The sequence below is a fragment of the Simochromis diagramma genome, unplaced genomic scaffold (genome assembly GCF_900408965.1).
Source record: "Simochromis diagramma unplaced genomic scaffold, fSimDia1.1 OVJJ01000304.1, whole genome shotgun sequence".
Lineage (NCBI taxonomy): Eukaryota > Metazoa > Chordata > Actinopteri > Cichliformes > Cichlidae > Simochromis > Simochromis diagramma.
In genome coordinates, this window is record NW_024387030.1 from 12,838,439 (window position 1) to 12,860,141 (window position 21,703).

Consider the following 21,703-nt stretch of genomic DNA (forward strand, 5'->3'; position numbering starts at 1 on the left):
TTTTCTACTTGTGAATAATCTTTTGTTTCACTTCAAATTGTTTGTAAATGGTTTTACATCCATTCCCAGATTAACTTTAGATCATCAATCGATCAACGTCTTAACGAGGAAAGACATTAGCCTTTCCAATCTTAGTGAAGCTGACTGACTTTCTGTTGCTGAAAGCACCAGACCTGCAAACTGCCAGAACATCTGCTTTCATAGAGTTGTTCACTTGCTGATGATCAGTTAAATAAGTGCATTTGATTAAGAGTCTGGATGCTACTTATCCAATAATTCCTACAAAAGCAGGAAGGGTGTACTTAGTTTCCACACACTGCTTCTTCTTCATTTTGCTAAATAAGTAATGACACGGTGTAGTATGTCATGTTGTGGTTCATCTGAGGTTGAGTTTACATCATTTCAGATCCTGCTAAGGACCAAATGATTTGTTTGTTTTTTTTGTTTTTTTTAAATTATCTCCTAATATATAAAAGCCTAGTAGTGGAAAAGGATGTACTTCCTCTTTCACATTACAAACGTCTCTTCTGGTAAAATGTTTTGGTGGGTTTGTTTTGTTTTGTTTCTCCTGAAATGATTGAGATGTTTGCTGTATGTCTATAGATCAGCACTGAGCGGGTAAGTGAGTGCATCCTGCATGTAGGAAGCATTTAGCCCTCTAAGTTGTTGCCCTGCACCTCTCCGCAGTGTGTTGCAGCGTGTTTATTGCAGCGCAGGTCACCTCTCAGCAGTCCATTCTCCCTCAGCTCCCCCCGGTGCTCACGCCTCATTAGCTCAACACACTCAGGTCCTTTGCAGCTGTTAATTACACACTGTAAAGCTGATATCAGCGAGGACAGCATTTATCCCAGTTAAGCTTGATTCTGACTTGTCAGTAACTTGACAACATGGTGGCTTTCCAATCAGGCTGTTGTGGAAAAACAAAACTGAACCGTCCGTTAAGCTTTTCTTTAACTTGAACGCCCACTGAGTGAGTCCAGCAGCCGTCGGTGATAGTCCGTAATTTGTGTGTATCGCAACGGGCCGATCTTATCTGTGTTAAGAGGTAATAAATGATGAGCAGCAAATGATCAGTCATGTTTAGATTGAATGTCTCATTAAGAGCAGAGGATACAGTAAATTAGCCTAATTAAGAGGGATACATGCTTCTATTTTTTTGATGTTATTCATGAGAAAAACATTACTAACCTACTACATTAGGCATTAACATGATGGATTTATAGCTCATTGCATAGTCGTCATTACATAATATATCGTATTATTTAGTGTTTTTTCCTGGGGCTCTATGTAAATGTTATCAATGTTGATTAAAATGTCTCTTCTTCTCTAACGAGATCTGTTCAGATGACTTATTTTGTCAACACATGGATGGAAGTTGTGATATTTTGTAGCTTTTACTTAAATGAATACAGTTTAACATGAATGCATTTAATGCAATTCATCTTTGTGCTTCTTTACAGATAAACTGTGCTTCGTATAAAGTCACAGCCACTTTATTAGGCACATCTTGCTCGTGCTGGGTTTTGCATTTAGAACTGCTTTAATTCTTTGTGGTACAGATTGAACAAGGTGCTGGAAACATTCCTGAGAGATTTGGGTCCATATTGTTGCTGTAGATTTGTCGGCTACATATCCAGGACGCGAATTTCCTGTTTCCCCCACATCTCAAAGGTGGTCTATTAGACGGAGAGCTGCTGGTTTTGAAGGCCGCTTGAATACAGTGAACTCATTGTTATATTCATATATTCACATTTGTGACATGGTGTGTCATCCTGCTGGAAGTGGCAAACAGACGATGGGTACACTGTGGTCATAAAGGGATGGGCATGGCCATCAACGATACTGCTCGCTGTGGTGTTGGTCAGTTGGTACTGAGGGGCCCAAAGTGTAACAGGAAAATGTCCCCTACATCATTACACCACCAGCATCGGCCTAAGTTTTGAAACAAGGCAGGATGAAGCCATGCTTTTATGTTGTTTACTTCTAATTCGACCTTAACATTTTAATGAAAGAGAAATCAAGACTCATGAGACAGGAAACATATTTCCGGTCTTCTGCTGTCTAATTTTGACATTTCCTGTTCTTAGCTGACAGGAGTTGCACCTGGTGTGGTCTTCTGCTGCTGTAGCCCACTTGCTTCAAGGCTGGACACGTGATGCGTTCAGAGATGTTTGTCTGCACACTTTGGTTGTATTATAAATGATTTGAGTTAGAATCTGATTCATCTTCATTTGGTTAAGTTTGTTTACACAAACAAAGTTCTTTGCTCTCTGTATAAGAAAATAAATATTTTAAAAACAGACATTTTTTAATAAGCAGATATAAATGGAGACCATAAATACGAAGAGTAGATGAAAAGTAAGAAAAATACAAGTTACAAATTCTTAATCTATACAAACTATAACAAATTACAGCTGGGCCTGAATGATGGATATAAATAGGCTGAACATAAAGCAACGTGGACGAACCCTAGACATTTATTTTAATAGTGCACGCTGTTACTTTCCTACCAGTTGAAGCCGTCTGACTCTCTTCTGTCCTCTGGCATCAACACAGCATTTTCACCCAGAGAACTGCTACTCACTGAATGTTTTCTATTTTCCTGAAGTTCTCTCTAAACTCTAGAGATGGTTACGTGAGAAAATCCCAGGAGATGAACAGTTTTGTGAAATACTTAAACCAGACAACCAACAACCATTCCACACTCAGACTGACTTAAATCACTTTTATTCCCCATTCTAAAGCTTGGCTAGAAGTTTGTCATCTTCAGGTCATCTCAAACAAATCTGTATGACTAAACACGGTGAGTTGCTGCCATGTGATTGGCTGATTCGATATTTGCATTAACAAGCAGTTGAACTGAATGTATCCCTATTTTATTATTAAAAGAAAACCAGAACATAATCCAACCTATAGCAGGGCTGCATGTTAGAATATTCCTGTGCCTTTTGCACCCAAGAAAGTTTTAGTTACTGTAGTTTTATTTTGTTTTATACGCAATGAGTTGTTAAAGCTATTGTAATAAGCATTCTTCTGTATTTGAACAAAGGCTTGTTAAAAATTCAATGAATAGTACCTATTGGCATTATGTGCCTGTATAGAAGCTGTGGGAACATTAAGATGAAACATTTAGATGGACGTATACTTGTATTTTCAGCTGGTTTTAAAACAATTATTCAAATAGTCGTTTGAAACTTGAAATCCTTTATATAGTAAACTACACAAAGGATTTAGTTTGTAGTTGAATTGGGTGATGATATGGTCTTTATGGCTAGAATATTTTAATATTCCACATCTTTTATTCATGCCCACTTGCTTTTATTATGTTTAACTTGCGCTTTTTGTGGATGTGCGGCTTCAAGTTGACCATCTAATGGCTGAAAGTCAGTCAGGTTTCAGTACATTCACTCTTGCTTTGCAGCCAATGAGGCAGAGGGGAAAACTTACTTATCAATAACTCTATTTATTTATTTTTGGGACATAAAATAGAGCTGGTTTCATTTGGTACAAATGCATCATAAAACAGACCGACGTTTGGGAAATGGGGAAATTGCACTTGTCTTTGGCGCATATGCACAGAAGATTTAAAGAATTAAAAAGCAAAGAAAAACCACGAGGAAGTGTGGAAAAAACTGTCACGATGACACCGTTTAGTCCCTGTAGGAATATTACAGTAACGTGACCGTGATTTTACACGGGGATGTCCCGGTGCAACGGCGAATGCGAATGCAGGCAGCGCATGAATATTATCTCCAGCTTGCCACTTCGGAAGTAGGTCACCGCTCACCGATTTGTTCACCATGTCTCCAGCTACTGTGGGCTGTTTGGTCCACGGATCGCTCCCCGGGTCCGCAGCTCTACCGAGTAGAAACTGATCATCGGGAAAAGAAACAAACATCACGGACGGGAGATTTTTATTGTTGTTATTTTATTTAATTTTTTTCAAATTGAGTGGGTGATTATTTCCAACGGGACACGCGAGGTAATGGTGAATCGCTGCTGTGTTTCGGTCACAGTTGGAGATGACAGGGTCGGTGGTTAGGCTGCTTCTAACAACTCGGCTGTAATACGAGCCTCCTAATGATACTGATATTAACTAGCAGCTCCGAAAAAGCCCGATTGAGCGAGGATGGTCGGGTGTTTTCCACTCGTTTCCCCGCTGAGGATCTCTCCTTTTATTTCCTACTTCTCATATCGCAGCCTGCACTCCTGCTACGGCATGCTGTCAGATTAACACTGTCCACCACCACCACCGTGGCCAACTACGATCTTCAAGAGGCGAGTCATTTGTATGTATTTTCTTTATTTTTTTGGACAGTGTGATTATAACGTTAATCGTTTTTTCCTACCCAATATATTCGCGAAACAGTAGTGGATGTGGGTGTTTGTGTAACTGCTGGAGCCCGAACCTGCGTGTAGGAGAAGCGAGGTGTTGGTGTTGGTGGAGGATGGTTAGCGTTTGTTTGGTTGGTGGTGTAAGACTGTGGAACTGCTGATTTGCTCCAGGAAAGTGGAGCTTGGTTATATGCACTATCTGAACCACAGCAGCTTAGGTCCCCGAGAGCTCCAGCCTCGGGGCTGTTTCCCTCATGGTGACAGCGCTACACCATGTCCTTCTTCTGAATGAGCCTGTGAGACAGCCAGGCAGAGCCGCCTCCTCCTTCTCCTAATCCTGTATCTATCGGACTTCTGATGTAGATGAAACTACAGTCTCTTAATGTGCCATCGGCAGGAAAGAGAGTCAAATCAATGGCAAGTAGGTCTGATGTGTGAACTATGCTCCATTTACTTTAAAGATTCACACAGTAGAGCTGCACTGGCATTTGATCATCTGCCGACTAATCTCAGGGTCAAAAGGGAGTCTCAAGATATTTAAAAGGATTTAAAAGGAAAAAAATGACTATATTTTTACTCACTTTTTCTTTATGTTTTCTTTTTCTTGATATTTCTTCACTGCATCAACCAAAGTACTTGATGAAGTACTTGAATAATTCAGTTTTAGTACTTTACATTTAAATATTGAGCTCTTTCCTTTCCTACATTTATTTGGTTGGCGATTTGTGTGCAAATTAAGGTTTTTCTACACAGTAATACTAACAGCTTCTATTGTGTGATGTGTTCCTGCAGGACAAACTGCCTAAAAGCAGATAAATGTGTTGAATCCCAGCAGCAGGTAAATGCAGCTTAGATGTTGGGAGATTAGTAGTAAAACACAGCACTAAACAATATGATATTATGAATGCACCCTTTTACTTTTGAAACTTCGTACTGCAAGATACTAGTTTTAATAGTGTTACTTATGTAACACTTGGAAAGAAGGACTTTAAAATGAATAAATGTTAACATTGCAGCATTTTCAGCTTTTTTAATACTATAAAAATGAAATAGCGTATACTGTATATTCACACTGACACTGTATTCTATAGGTTTGCACATTGAAAATAGTCACCGCCAAAAAAAGGATTACTTAAAATCATCAAATCCTCCTTTTTTGGGCTAAGGAGTCCTTAAAAAAGCATTATAACTGTATAAGAATATAACAGTGTAATACAATATAGCAGTGTATCACATTAAGGAGGTTTTAAAAGATGAAATATTTTTGTAAATGCAGTATGTCGTGGAAAGAGCCTTTAATTCTCAGCTATGGGACACATTTATTTAAAAAACGACAACAAAAGTAATGAGAAAAGCAAAGAAGGCAAAAATGGATTTCCGCCTTTAGTCACTCGATGGCCTTTGACCTCTTTGGATTCATCTGTTAAATCCTTGACCTTTCAAAGTAAACAGATTTAGTCACAGAGATTTGTACTCGGCATGTCTACTGTTGTCTTAAAGTCAGATAGTGGAGAAAAAGGCTTCCTGTGTAAAATAAAGATAAACAGGGTTTAAACATCCTTCACTGTATATAAAGACTCAGTGTTCTCTGTGAATGGGTTATATGGACACGGGGGATGTTAGAAAAAAAAACAAACTGTTGCTAACAGGGATTTTCAAGACTTATGTTTAATGTTCCCTCAAAGAGTCGTAATACAAATGTTAATATTTTCAAACTGTGTGTGTGTGGGTGGCTTTATGCAGCCTACTGGCATTGCTGCTGTGCATAAGGCGGTGTGAGCAAAGCTCATCTAAACTGGCAACGTGTTTTAGTTTGATTTTCGCAACAGCACGAAAGAAAAGTGACCGTAATACTCTGGCATTAATTCCCTCCGCTGAAAGGCCGCGTTCTTTGTTGTGGTCAGCGTGGCGATGCTTTAGCCAGGGGAAACGATGATGCTCTTCAATGAGCTCCTGTCCTTCCACTGTGCACGCTTGTCTTATTCAAATGAAGTAACTTGATTTGATATCCACAGACAGAAACTCAATGTGAGGCTCCCTCTGTCCTCTTGTTATCTGAAAATTAAATTTCTCCCTCATGGATTGCATTTCACGGTTCACCGACTCATCCGCCAATAAGGGCCGTAAGACCGAGCTATGAGATGGTTTCAAAAACGTCCGGGCGGAGTTGTCCGCTCCGGATCTAAGTGGGTTTACATTCGTTTGCCTGGTTAAGCCCGAGTATGTTCCGTGTCGTTATTCATTTTAATGCACTGTGGCTTATAAAAAAATTGTACTCAGGTTTTAGCGCAGAAAGTCTTGCACATATTTTATATTAGCAGACGGGGGGAAAATGACTGGAAAAGCAGAATAAAACTATTCACACTATAATTAAAGAACTCCGAAAGGAGCTACACAAGGTTTTGGTTTAATCAACCTTTCATTAAGTGGGACCTGAGAGCAAGCTGACATAGTAAAAAAATGCACTTTGTTGCACACTTGCTGATAAGGTCAACTCGTGTAAATACTAGAGTGCCTTATGGTTTTTTTAAATATTATTTTACACCATTTATTGTGGGCAATACAGCCTTAAAATGATATTAAAATATTTCAAGATGATGTGCAATGATATTTCTCATGACATAGAAAAAATAGCAAGCTACATTTCAGTGATGCTTGCAGTCAGTGTAAGTAAATAGGGGGATTTTCCTTTTTTTCCAGTGAGCTGCTGTCACTGATGGCACACCTTCTAAATCAAAGTGTGAATCTACTGAAACAAGGTGCCAGCAGAAGCAGCATCAGCAGTATAGTGTGATAGTAGTGGCACAGCAGTATATCCAGTGACATGGCAGAAGTCAAATGTAAGCACAAAAGTGTCCCAGCTAGCTTTTTCCTGGAATTTCTAAGTAAAAATATAGAATAACTGCTTAAAACTTTAGTATATTAAGTTAACCTTAACTTTTTAACCAGCTGCTTAAAGCACTGATTTTCCACCGTGTAACCACATCAGTAATTTCCATCCACCGTTTGCTCTTCCTGCCATATGGAGTGCAACTAGCAGCCGGCGATGCTTGGTTTGAGTCATTTGTTTACTTTTGGGTTGCACATCACCAGCTGCTAGTATCTACTCCTTTGTAGCCCGGTTATAGTTGACGATGTTTTCAGCCTCGAGTGGGAAACTAGTTTGTTGTTTCCACCTTCGGCAGGAACAGTGTTCTTGTTTATTTTGCAAAGCATCGTGCTTTGTTGGAGGTTGCTAAAGTAGCTCGCCTTTTTTAGGTGCATGCCCGGGTTTGTCTCATTATTATGCACACTAAGAACGTGTGGCGTTGCTATAACAGCAATATCACAATGTCGTGGACGATGTTATACGGCACAGCCCTATATGTAGTTTTTTTTTCTTTTAGACTTGTGCTGCCTAATTGTAAAATTTTAAAAATTTAAATCCATAATTAAAGGCAAAATTCAAAGAGACAGCTCATAGTGTGCAGTGTATGAGATCCTTGTTTTGTTTCTCATAACCCTCTCCGGCGCACACACGCATACACTCTCCTTGAATGCCCCCATCACAGCCATTAAAGCCCTGTTGGAACTCCTAAGTGGTTCACTTTAAAAACAGGACAACGGGCAAAAAAGATTACAGCATGATGTGATGCGCTTTGATTTATAGAAAGCCAACATGAGTACAGATAATAAACATCACTTACTGTGGGCTTGTAAGAGCGTTTCACAATACCATCAGCTCCAATCAGTTGTTGTCAATCGTAGCCTTTAGAAAGATGGCAGGCGGTTGTTGCTCGGTGTTCAAAGGGTGAAAGGTTTTTTGTTTTTTCTGGTGATTTATAGGATTTTTTTTTTTCATTAAAGTAAATGAGATAATATGCATATTTCAAATTATTATTAATGTCTCAACAGGGGCATTCTGGACGTAAAAATCCCACTCATATTCTCCATAGAGAGTTTGATGATGAGCCATAATGTTTTAACCATCTAAAGCAGACTTACTGCGACCTAAGACATTGTTAAACGATGGCATGTGCTCCTATCCGGTCGTTAAGTGATGACGTGACGAATCCTACTTCCGGGTCTAAAGTAGTCTGCGTTTAATATGGCTTTTGTGTTTGTTAACATGTTTAATGTTTTGTATTTTCTTCTATTTGATCTCAAAAAGCTCCTGAAACAGTCAGTGATCACTGTTGACCTCCCTCGGCTTTTATTACCGCTAATCATTTATTTAAGCTCAGTTTTTAAAACCTTAGGATGTAACTACAGCCCAGCCCATGCAGCAGTATATGAATGACTAACCTCGTATTGTGGATGGATTATCTCAGTTGTTCTCCTGGCTGAAGTTTGGTCCTTTTACAGCATCCTGCCATGCGATTACAGTTGTTCCTGACCACCGAGAACACTCACGTTAACTTTTATCGAGTGGAAAAAAAGTTAGCTTGTTTATATTATGCTAACATAGCTGTGTCGCTAGCGGTCACGTAGCACATCATTATATACCGGCTAGCCCAACTTCAGTAACCCTACAAACGTCACTGCTGTTTAGTTTTCTGTCTTCATTTATGTTGGAAGTGATAACAGAGCTGTACGTTTTAATTTGTTTCCAAAACTCCGCAATCAGGACATGCTATATTGTATTTAGATGGAAGCTAGCGAGCTAACTTCCTGCTAACTTCTAACTCCGTTAAATGTCATAAATTCCGTTTTCATGGATGCCTGGATGTTAAACTCAATTGTTACACCTGGTAGAGCAGAATGCTGATCATTTTATTAAAGATGAAAGACTTTAGACAGTTTTTCAACTCTCAGTAATGCCATAGTGATCGTTTGATATATGGACCTGCAGCGGAGTTTAGGCCCAGACACGGCTAGTGACGTCAGACTGAACAACCGGATAGAAACCATCAGTCTACATGATATTAACCTTTTTTAACAAGAATACATTTGTTCATGTAAAGAACTACTCTACCTACAACCCTTAATTTAAATGACCTGTGAAAATGTTTCGACCCACTAATGTTAAGACATTCGAGGTGTGATTAATTATACATGCACAGTACAAAAAAAATTATTTAAATAACTATTAACATACAACACTGTTAATAACCATATAAATACTACAGTAAAAATTCAAAGCATTACATTTGAGAAGAAGAAAGGAAGTTGCAAAGTCGCTTGTGGAATCTGGGATTTGTAGTTGTGTATGACATGAGTAGTTCCTTCAACATTAAAAGTAATTGTGCACATTTTTTGTCATTTTCCTTTATTTCTTTTGCCCATATGTCTGTGCCTAAGATCGTAAAAAACAACTTATGCCACATTTACTCTATTTATATGTATATACCCTAAATCTGAAACCTAGCAGTGTTTTGAAGTGAAGAGTTTTTTAGACTCACATTAAATACTGAACAGACCTTTACTAGTGTGGAAATGAAATAGGCTTCCATGATTGGCTGAAATATAGTGATTGAAATGTAGTATCGTTAGCCTCTTAACTCATATCATACACTTACACTGAATCTATTAATAAGAAGCGTGCTCAGAACTTGATCATTTGTGTATGTTTGTGAAAGCTCAGGGATTTTCTCGCTGGAGAGTCACTTATAATAAAAGGACCCATGTTGACTTACTCCTTGGAGGTCAAGTAGCATAATTGTGTTCCAGGGCTGTAGCAAGAAGCACGATCCATCTCCTTCTGCTGCACACACGAGTGTCATTACATAAAGGTCGCTGGAGTTGAGTCATCAGGATATCTAAAGGCTTCTCCTAAGTGAGGTGTTTTTTCCCGTTGAGGGAGCAGAAAGCCGTGAGTTACGGAGGGCCGTAAGTCTTGTTATGCATCGTTTGTTCTAAAGTTACTGGAGCTGCTTTGGTATCAGCCTGTTGACATGGAAACTGAAGAGGCTATTGTGTGACAAGTGTTTCTGCCACCAGTTTTTTTCCCTTTCTTTTCTTTTTTTGTAGAATCGGGATCGATTCATGAGTCATTTGTTCGTGGTACTGTTTGTTTTGTGCCTCTAAGTGTCAGACAATCATTGCTTAATTTCATATCTTACAGTGAATTGAAAGAGTTTGTTGTGTCGTTGACACTATAAATGAGAATATGAGAAGCGAGTGTCTGAGCATCCATCGTATCAAATATTAAACGCATCACTCAAATGCCTCACCTTTTTCTGGTTTTTGGCTTCTGTGTTTTAGCAGTGAGTGGGTGCTTGCAACCCAACAGGCTCTCAGTGACTTGCTTGAGTCATTAATCTGCTTCAATGCGACTTCAAGGCAAAATGGTCTTTTAATACAAAGGATCAAAAGCCAACAGTTCTCTTTTAAAACTCGAATCAAAACAAAAACCGAAACGTGGAAGCTACAGCACATTAAACTAAACATACACTGATCAGCTACAACATTAAAAGAACTTGTGGAATATTGTGCAAGCCTCCCTTGTGCGGCTAAAACAGCTCAGACCCATCAGGGCATGGACACACGGGTCCTCTGGGAGCATCCAGTGCATTCTCATCCCAGGGCATCAAATGCTGCCATTCAGTCAGGTGCAGTGGGGCCACAGTGATACGAACAAGGTGCCCTTTAGCACTGGTGCCTGAACACAACAGCCACAGCAGTATTGGATCCAGAGGCACTGGTTTGTCTGCCAAGAGACCGCAGTTCAAATCATATTTGGGAGCTTTGTGTTTTGCACAGCTTGCTGCTTGTTTAGGTTAAGCAAAAACGGCTTTTACTGCACTGCGGCTCAGAGGTTAGCCACAGTGCTTGCCTAACAGCAACAGGATCCCGGGTTCAAACCAGGACAAACACTTATGTGTGGAGTTTTGTTTTTTTCTTCCTGTGCTTCTGCAGGTTTTCTAGAGGCGCTCTGGTTTCTCCTGCCATATAACATGCTAGGCTAATGCTGCCTATCTTGGCCCAGGATACTCCTGTAAATGTAAATGGCAAGAGTTTCACTTCCTGTTTTGTTTTGTTTTTTTATAAAAAAGGAAATTTGGGTCAGTTTGGCAAATGGACTGGTTTTTAAATAGGGCATTTCTATGTTAACCGAGTTCTCAAAACACTTTACACTTTCTCCCTCATTTATACAAACAGTTCTTTTTCAATGCTTATGTGTTTTCTGTGTAACATTCACATTGTGATGGATGCATCAGGGAGCAGCTTAGGGTTCGGATCTTGCCCAAGGATATTTGGCATGCAGGCAGGAGCAGCCAGGGATCAAACCACAAACCTTCCGATTTGTAGATGATCTGCTCTACCTCCTGAGCTACAACCACCTCTTGTCCTTTTTGTGCATCTTATTTAGGACAAGATGGTGGGTTAGGTCAAAATTCAGCCCTTCTCAATATTAAACCTAAATGTTAAAGTGCCAGCTCAGGAGGCAAAGCAGGTCATCTACTGATCAGAAGATCTACAGTTCAATTCCAGGAGGCTCCAGTCCTCATTGCAATCTGTGCTTTGGCCAAGGAACTGAACTCCATGGATGGATGGATGTACGCCAGGCATAGAATAAAGTGCTGTGTGAGAGTAAAAAAATTTAAAAGGCACTAAGTAAGTATGTGTGCATTTTCTACAAAGGACTGATTTATCTATATGAGCATTTTATGTGAAGAGTTGGCTGTGTGCCCTTTCTCACTGTTGTCATGATCCTGCACATCATGTCACAGATACCACAGTGACCGCTTTTGCAGCATTTTTGTTGTGTTCCTGTTTTTTGTGGGGGGGCTGGCCGCATTGTTCAGCCAGAGGAAAACCACTGCTGTCGAGGTGTGTTGTTCCCATACTACAGGTGTGATGGCAACAGCACACCTGTTGCTCTGGAACAATAAGTTAACAATCAAGAACAGGTTTAGGTAGGCGGTACGTGTCAAAGTAAGATTCACATGAATGGCTAGACCCAAAGTTTCTCAGCTTAACAGTGTATTAATTAATGATACTTAATTATAGTGGTCTTAATGTTGTGGTTATCAGCGTGCTGTGATCAAGATAGTGTAAAAGGAGAAAAATTAAATCTAAAATGCATCTAAAAGAAAAAGGGAGAGCAGTCTGAATGCATAATGTGCGTGCAGCGTGTGATGTGCTTTTGGTGTCTGATCCTCTGTCTTGAGCATGAAGCGTATTTGCATGTTAAGGAGAGGGGTTTCCTAAGTGCTCCTATTCTCTGTGAATGTGGAAAATTGACAGCAAACGGAGTAAAACTGGTTGCTACATAATGCATCAGAAGATCCTGTCTGTTACATTAAGTCACTTTCAGGTTCTGCATGAGTAACATCTGTGTGTGGCTTAAGCTTTAATGTTGAATGTCTGATCTGTGTCTTCTCAGAGAGCCATATGGACCCAGATGATGATCCATGATGATATCCACTGAAAGCCCAGTCTGAGCTGAAACCCTCCACCAATCAGAAACCCGTGGATGAAGACAGTTTAGTGAATCTGCTCCCAGACGCTGAGAATATGGTGAAAGCTCAGCGGTGCCAGACGGCGAAATGCGGAAAGCCCAAGAAGGAGAGGGGAAGTAAGGAAAAGCAAGATGGTGTGAAGAAAGGGAGAGGGGGGATGATTGAGCTGAAAAGGAAGAAAAAGAGGGACAAGAAAGACTTGCACCGAAATAAAAAGAAGAAACTAGCCGTGAGTGATGGGGATGCGTTGGACTGTTGCGTGTTGCTCACCCGTCTGGAGGAGAAAGGAGCTGCTGGTAAAGAGAAGAATGCACTAAAAGCTGGGAAGAAAAGGAGTGTAAAAGTTAAAAAGAAGCAACACTCCATCCAAAGAGGGACCAAACATAGACTCAAGAAAACCTCTGCCGCCAATCAGCAAGCACTGGAACCAAAAAACAACCAATCTGACGCCTTACTCATGATGCCCTCAGCTATGTTTGAGCCCCGCAGAAGGAGAATGGCTTCTCTTAACGCTGAGGCTGTCAACAGCTTGCTGCTCTACAAAGACGACTCACTCATGGCGAATAACGCAAAGAAATGTCAGCCATCCAACGAAGAGCCAGCGAAAGAGCTCACTAAAACTGAACACGGAGATCAGAAAACCAAAAAAGGTTCTTTGGAAGGGAAAGCAGTCCAAAAAGAGAGACCGAAAAAACAAAAGCGTTCCACAGCTGAGGCTCAGAACATCGACTGGTTGAGTTTGCTTGCACCGACACCTCGGCGTCAAGCAGGCCTCACCGCTGCGACGCTGCTCAAACTCACCAGTGCCCCATATGGGGCCAAACGGCAAAGGAAGGTGGAGTCCAAGCCAGGGAGTAGAAGTGAAGCTGCAGCTACGACTCAGGATGGAATGAGTGGTAAGCCTGTGTGCAAAGGAACAACACACACCAAACGAAGAACACATCCCAAACATGAGGGGCAACTAAAGCACAGAAAACAGGGCACAGAAGATCCAGTCCATTCCCAGGTGAGCCCCGCCATCCAGGAATGCTGCAGTTTGTGTAAGACGGAGACTTTGGATCCAGAATGGAAGGGTGCCACAGGGGGGCAGGAGTGTGTCAAGCATCCTCTCCACTGTGGCTCTTCTCTGGGATTCTCCTTAAAAACAATCAAAGAGGAGCAGGTGGAGACGGAGGTGTCTTCCTGTTACTGCTGCTCCCAGGAGAGATGTGTCGAGTACTTTCACAGGCTGGCCCTCTTCCTGGATGACAAAACCTTCAAGGAACCAGAGGACGGCTCACTGTCTGAGGTGTTCCACCACCACCATCATCATCACCACCACCATCACCACCACCATTCTGTCGGCCACCCGGCAGCCATAACCATCAGCCCGCACACGTACACCTGTTTCCCAGGCTACTACGTCCATTTCAGCCACCCGGACAACTCCGCCTCCACCATATCACCCCTCGCTTTATGCCCAAGCGGCAGCAAGAGGCCGAAGCTGCTCCCCAGCACGGGTCCCCAACCCTCAGGGATTAGCCATCCAGTGTACTGCTGCACCTCAGTGAAACCGTGCTACGGAGAGCCCTGCAGGATCAACGGCTACTCTGCTTATACCAGTGTGATTCCAGCAATTAACAGAGGAGCGTGCTCCTCTGGCCCCACAGACTGCATCAAATGTAACCACAGCGTAAAAAGAGGTAAGCGGAGATCACACGGTTTAATTTGCAAGAATTCATTTAGTAGAAATTCCAAGTTAATGAGTTACTTATGGCATTTGTGCAACCAGAATGACATTTTCCTGTCAAAGTTTGCATCAGTATTCTGTTTCCAAATACAAACTGAGATCAGATTTCTTTTAGGCTTCAGAAAGTGCCCTCAAGATTCATAAATGACATTAAAACAGCTGTTTTCACAAGTGGAGTCGTATTTCTGTGACGGGCTCCTTTTATCTAAGTAAGCGTTTTGAAGAAGTATTAAATGTTCGTCAGCACAGTATGGGTATATTATTTTGCATGCAGAGCCCCGCTCATCCAGCTGCCAAAGGAGTACAATGTGCTGAGAATAGCTATTATATGAGCCATTTATATTCTCCCACTTTGGCATGTCACTTGAGTGGGAAGTTGGAAAAAAAAAAAAATCAGATAAAGGGCAAGACCCCTTTTGTCTCCGTTTGAATAAAAGTCATTGGACGGTGAACACGAGGCCTGTGCGGCTGAATACAATTGAGCTGTACGGGCTCGAGTGTCTGCTGTGAGTTTCTGTGTTCAAAGTGAGCGATGTGAGCCTGAACAGGAAAGCACGCTGGGGTTAAACAGTGTCTGAATATGTGGGGGTATGGTTAGAAACACCTGAATGCGATCTCAAAATAACACTAGTTTCACACACGCACTCTCTCTCTGCCACTCTTTGGTCTCTAGCAGTCACAACCAGGTCACGCTGTCTGTGAGGACTTACGCTTTTATCTGCTAGAGAACCAAGTTTAATCTCAGTGGAAATGTTAACTTGGAAAAGAACAGACGTACATAATATAATAAATAATGGCTGAATTTCATTTGGCTGCTTACTTACTGGCTGCTGGTATTGTGTGTGGGGTGTGTTTGTGTCATACTGTCATGGCTTACTAGGAGACCTAAATAGAACAGAGCCATTGTTAATGTCATTAGTACACTTGTGCTTTTCCTGTTGTGACAAGTATGCTGTCAAAGAGGTCTGTGGTCCACCCACACAGGTGTTGCCACTTTTCTGCCTGAACAGACCTCATTACTGTTTGGGTGTATACACCTCCGGTTTTATTGACAGCTTCCTCGCTCTCTTGCTCATTTTGTGGCATCTTTCGAGGTGTGTACAGCTTAAGCTGCATTTCATTTGGCTAATGGGCCCTCTCGCTTCCCTCACTCGTCTCTTCCTCGAATCTCGGCTTCGCCCAGCGGGGGATGCGAGGAAGGAAATGAGGAAGAAGTGCAAGGATGGAGGAAATGCACGTCTCGAAGTGCTCATTCACCCAAGCATCAGTTTTTAAGAAAAGATGGCAATACCTCATGATTCAGAGTCTCAGCAAATGTGCAGGAGGACCTGCTGTTCATCACATAATGCATGAAAAATACAGATGTCTTATCACTATTATAAATAATACAGACATAAATGTATGTAAGTGCAAGAAAAAGGGCTGGTTGGATGTTTGAACGTCTGAAAATTTTACCTTCTTACTATAAAAAATGAATCAGGATTAGTAATTTGGGACACAACCAGTGTTGGTCAAGTTACTTGAAAAAAGTAATCAGTAACTAATTACTGATTACTTCAGCAAAAAAGTAATCCCGTTACTTTACTGATTACTTATTTAGGTAATTAATTACTTAGTTACTTAGTTACTTTTTAAAAACACGATTTACAACCTGAATAGGTAATAAATCGATAGATCTTTCAGCCCAATTCTACTTTTTCTGCATAATCCATCATACAAAATGTAATCAAATGGAAAAGTCTCTTTTTAAAACTTGTTTTATCAGTTTTAATCTTTTAACTTTATGCATCAAGCAAAGATTTAATTATATGCAACATTCTCTGACTTGAATAAATTAGTTTAACATTTAAACCTATTTTCTGCACATTCCAGCACATAAAATAAAATATTTTTTGCGTTTACACTCAGTCTTTCAAATAGATGCAAGTAAAACACAGCAGAAAATAAATAAAGTCAAAGACTAGTGGTCCTGTTGCTCTATTTTCACCTGTAAAGCAGGACCGGAGGTAGGCGGAGGTTTACCCTGGTGCAGGTGTGCCGCGGTCAGTTGAAGAATCCGCGAGTTTCTTTGTGAATTTCCCATTACGTCATAGCTACTCGGTGCTTGTTTGGAAGTTTAGGGGGTTTTTTCGCTGTAAAAAGAAGTTTTCTTCCCACGCACAACGGACACTAATGTTTTTGTCACTTTTTATGGAATCAAACTCAAAGTAAGGTCAGTACTTCCACGCTTTAAACGCTGCACGCTCATACTCTCTCCCACAATCGATATATGATCCATTGTTGATCTGCACACAGCTGTTGTCACCAACGTCGCACTTGCTTACGTCACTGTCATGAGACATTCTCGTAAAAAATCACGGTTTTAGTAACGCAGTAACGCCGCGTAATCTAATTACCGTTTTTGCAATAGTAATCCCTTACTTTACTTGTTAGCTGAAAAAAGTTACTGCCCATCTCTGGACACAACGTCAAATCTTTTTATTGGCTGGTGAAAATATGATAAATAAATTCAAGCAGTCTTTGTAAAGTCCCATTCTTGAGCACACAATAAAACTCATCAGATTGCAGAGGACAGCTTGTGACAATTACTGATTGGTATACAGTTGTATTTCACAATAACTTAAAGTAAAACGTGCAGAATACTAGTTGGATCACAAAAACAGTATATATGAGTAGTAGTTTAATCCGAATGGAACAAAATGATGGACTTTCCAGTAAAAATTCAGGCAAGCAGGATCAGGCAATCTTTGTCTGAAATTTTACTGGGTAGAATTATTAGGACAGCAAAAAAAAAGTGTTAATGTACTCTCAGGGATTCAATGAATGCAGCAGATGAGGTTCAGATTCAGAAAGCCAACAAATAGGTCGGTCAGCAGAGATTTTGACTTGCCATAGCAGGAAAAGCACAGGTGTAATTGACAACATTAAAAATGACTGGATTCTATTTAGGTGAGCGAGCTTGAAGGATCCTGGTAATCTAATCCTCAGCTGTGGCTTCCTGCCTGGGACAGGGACTGCAGCTGAGCCACTGTTAAGAATATTTCCTGCTATGACAAGTGCACAAATCTGCTGTGAAATGGGTTCATTGATCATCACTTCACCTTAATGTCACCACTGCAGCTGTGGCATGGGAGTGTGCACAACCCCCCTCTCACACAGCAGAATGCTTGTCTTGTTTTTCAGTGCCACTGTAGGAGAAACGTCTAGTTTGTGTGCATGGTAAAGACTATAATTGATCTTAATTGAGGCTCTGCCTGTTTGGTTTTTTTGCTACTTCAGCATAAATATTAAGAAACGAAGTATTTGTTGTGCCTCTCATACTGCTCCCCCTGCAATTTATAAGAGAAAAAAAATAAATAAATACTGTCAAAAATTTGCCTGTGACCTCATCATGATGGACCGAAATCTAACTTAATTTATTTTCTTTTTTTTCACAATCACTGTTCAAACATCTTTCAGAGTGAGTGTAAAGGAATAAGTGTCCTTGGTGTCTCCTTACCCATGAAATACCTGTAAAGTACCTGGAAGTTAGACAAGGTTAAGTTACTCCATAATACAGCACGCACCCCGAAAGGTACAGCATACTTACAGTGAAATGATCAGTTACGGCGCCATCAGAAAAGTAGGGCTACCATCTTGCAATGTGACAAATAAACAAAATAAACTAGATTAGGTTGAAGTAAAATAGCTAAAGAAATTTTTTGTCATTCCAGCCAAGCAGAAACTCTGCTTATGTTGCAGCTGAAGCTTGGTTGCGTGATGTTTCCTGCAGATGTTCATCAGCCACGTGAAAGAGGGCGTAGCATGAAAACAAATGGCGAAGAATAAACTGTTTGTCTTGGCTGCGATTCAATAGCTGTTATTGCTCTGAAATCTGCACGCAGGGCTCGTTTCAGTACTCTGTATTCATTTCACATTATCGTACCTTTTCTGTTCCTTCCTCAGATGACTACCCAGCAACCATCAATGACCACCACAGCCCCTCCTCTATCCCCATTTGTCCCAGCCCTCGAATCCTTACTGGCTGCCCCGTTCCCACTGTGCCTCCAGCCGGCCAATCAGTGCCCCACATCCAGACTCCGCTGTCTGACCCCAGCCAACCGCAGCCTCCGCTGAAGGTGGCAAAGGAGTGTCCACAGAGTGCCAAGCAGCCCAGCGGGTCAAGGTCTGGCGCGCGCAGCACCGGCAGCATCAGCTCGGCTGTCTGCCCTCTCAACAGGAACAAGAAACAGAAGCTCAGCTGTGCCAGCGACGGAGGGCAAACGGTTGCCAAGCAGCCGAAGAATGGCCGCCAAAAATCCACCAACGGCTGGAGGCCATTTGGCCTGTCCTTTGAGAAGGAGGTTTTCTCTGTGGTATGTAGAGAAAGTCATTTTGGTGCTTTTTGACACAGCCACAATGGCACCACTTTTAATTAGAGCTGATGTAATTTTACTGAAGTGTCCTGAGAGAGTATGGGGGGTGATTCATAACACCTGTTTCACTGTTGGATCAGGGCTTATTCACTATTTTTTACTACATTTTATCCAGCAACCCCGACAACCAAGGCGCAGAAGCCATTCAATACAAATCACATCCTGCAGCTTTTTACTCCACAGCCTCTCAAAGCTTATCAGTTTCTGACTGCTAGAGGAGTCAGTATTTCCTGCTGCTGTGTTCCCAGGGAGAGGACACTCTGGTGCTGAGGAAGTGCTTTGAGGGAGTCCACAGGGACGGGGAGCTGATTAGAGTCAGAGACACTGTTCTGCTGAAATCTGGACCTAGAAAAAAGTCTCTGCCTTACGTGGCTAAGGTCTCAGCTCTGTGGGAAGAGCCAGAGTCAGGTAGTACGCTCGCTGTACGCAGCATTTACTCAGACCACACGAGAAGACGCATTTATGTGGTAATAACTGGTTTGAGAAGTGAAGTTAAAGACGTGCTATGTTTTACTTTTTTTCTTTCCTTCAGGAGAGCTGATGATGAGTTTGTTTTGGTACTACCGTCCAGAACACACACAGGGAGGACGCAACCCCAGCGTACATTGTGAGGTGAGAAGGCTGACGTGTGTTTCTGAAATGCTTTTTTTTAAACCACGGCTTTCTAATAACTGTCAGGGGTAATTATAGACCAGCAAATCTAAAATATAGCTTGTGTCAACTGCAGCATATTCAGCGCCTGTAATCACGGCTATTAGTGATGCACAGGTCGAGCCAGTTCACGTACGCTTAATAGAAAGCATCACCGGTTCTGGCGCGAGGAGTTAAATAACTCACAGAAACACTGTGTGCAATATGCCAGGCTCTGATTACTACCTTCGTGTCTCCTTTATCTGCATATCTCTCCTTCTCTGAGACATACACTGAAAGGCTCAAGTCCTCCTATGGCCTAACAAAGCTATAAAGTAGCCCAAATGTCTATTAAGATGGGAGAATAAGAGGATCAAAGAGACTCTCTGATACCTTAAGTGCTCATATAATATCCTTTTAATGCTGCTATGATCATTCAGCGCTGCTGAAATTGCACCAGAGGCCAAGCCGCTGCCTCTATAACAAAGTATTTTAGGGGAAACTTGACTTTAGGTCCACATTTTACTGTTTGGTGAAACACACTCTACTCAGAAGCTACAGCGATATATAATTCGAGGTCATGTAACTGCTTTGTAGTGCACTGCGAGGAAGTTTGGAAAATCCTGCCTGCTGCATGTAATTTCCATGTAATTTTTACTCGCCTCTTTGATGCAGTTCTAGTAGCTGGATCAAATGGAATTGTAAAATTAGTGTTGGCGCGGTTAAGGTTACGGCACGGTTCAAGGTGGATCCAGGTGTTTGACTGACACATATTATTGTGGGTTTCCACACTCTCACAACAAGCAGGTTGAGTGCTGTGATTTAAAAAAAAAAAAAGGGGGAAAAAAATTGTAATCCATGCTTAACTAATGGCTGTAATGTGTGCTTCGTGCTGGCTTTCTAAACCAGAAGAGATTTTAGATACTGTTAATGAATATAATGACTCTTATTATAGCGTTAAATGTGTTTTCTATTGTCAACAACACATGTTATGTAAACTTTAAAACACAGAAAGAAAGGGAACACGCTAAAATGCTTCTCTAATTATCCAAAACCTGATGATGTAGTTTATTTTAAATCCTGCTGATTTAATATTTTAAAAATGCACTAAATGTGTATTAATCCAGGGCTGCAGATTGTTCCCAAAAAGTATGCTGTCTACTTCTGTTAAACCACCAGCTGCTTACAAAGTACAGTGAACGGTGTTTTAGGAAAAATTCAGCAGTGTATTTATAGCAGGCTGTAAGCTGTTTCTCACTCAAATACCAGTGTAAGGTGTTCACCTTCACTCTCATTGGCTCATTGTCTTGCCCAAGGACATTAAGTATATTTCTTTGTATTGGGACGCCTTGAACTGTGTTACAGAATAAGAATAACCATTGTATCAAAGCAATGAATGCACAGTTGTACAGTACAGTGCAAAAGTCTTAAATCATCACTATTTTTTGTAAAATTTTTGCTATGAAATTATTTATCACTGCAAAGATTTCTTATGCAAACTTACATGGAAATACAACATATAAGGAAAAAATATAGTTTGGATAATTTTAACAAGCTTTAAAGTCAATATTTGGAACTCTCTTATCCAAGCTTTCCTGTCATTTCTTTAGGAATAGTTCTCCAGGCGTCTTGAAGAACATTCAAAGCTCTTTTTTGTATGTTTGCTGCCTTTTGTTCCGTTACAGATGGCTCTTTTCTCTTTTGGCCTTTTCCTTCTGTTTCCCCGTCTTAAGACTGGCTTCTTGACAGCCACCGTTCCCCTGAGACTATTTCTGATGAGGCTTCAGTGAACAGTAAAGCAACTGTGGGGCCAGATTAATCTCTGAGGTCCTGGGTCAGGTCCTTGCTTTTTTTCCTTTTTCTTTAGGACTTTCAGAGACTGTTCACCTCCTACCACTTTTTCCTTTGTCCTCCAATTGTGCAATTTACTCAGATTTTTTTTAAGGACACATTGCACTGCACCGAGCAGAGGCACATCAAGTTTTTGGCTAATAGCTCTTTGGAAATCACCTTGTTGGTGCAGAAGCACTATTTTTATACCTGTCAGTGTAAGTTATTCTTGGCTTTTTTCACATCTTCAACTAAGAAAATTGGAACAAATTATATGTTTTTGCAATAAGCAGATAGTAACAAAGTGACTGAAGATAACATTTAAAGCGAGTCTTTGTTAACTTTCTGTTATGTGTAAACACAACAATGGTGTATCTCTT

The 21,703-nt window shown here is 40.9% G+C and overlaps 1 protein-coding gene across 2 annotated transcripts in view; it reads left to right on the forward strand.

Annotated features, from left to right (window-relative positions):
- The window catches only part of bahd1 (bromo adjacent homology domain containing 1), a 34,104-nt gene that overhangs the window by 6,578 nt on the left and 5,823 nt on the right, over nt 1–21,703 (forward strand). Inside the window, exons 1-5 of one of the 2 annotated variants that reach the window (XM_040041817.1) lie at nt 3,278–4,289; nt 12,644–14,401; nt 18,394–18,803; nt 19,112–19,271; nt 19,396–19,475. In XM_040041817.1, coding sequence (XP_039897751.1) covers nt 12,775–14,401; nt 18,394–18,803; nt 19,112–19,271; nt 19,396–19,475 — 2,277 coding nt within the window. In that variant the 5' untranslated portion in view covers nt 3,278–4,289; nt 12,644–12,774. Of the gene's footprint in view, nt 1–3,277; nt 4,290–12,643; nt 14,402–18,393; nt 18,804–19,111; nt 19,272–19,395; nt 19,476–21,703 lie in introns of those variants that run through there. The other variant, XM_040041816.1, reaches the window with a different exon arrangement.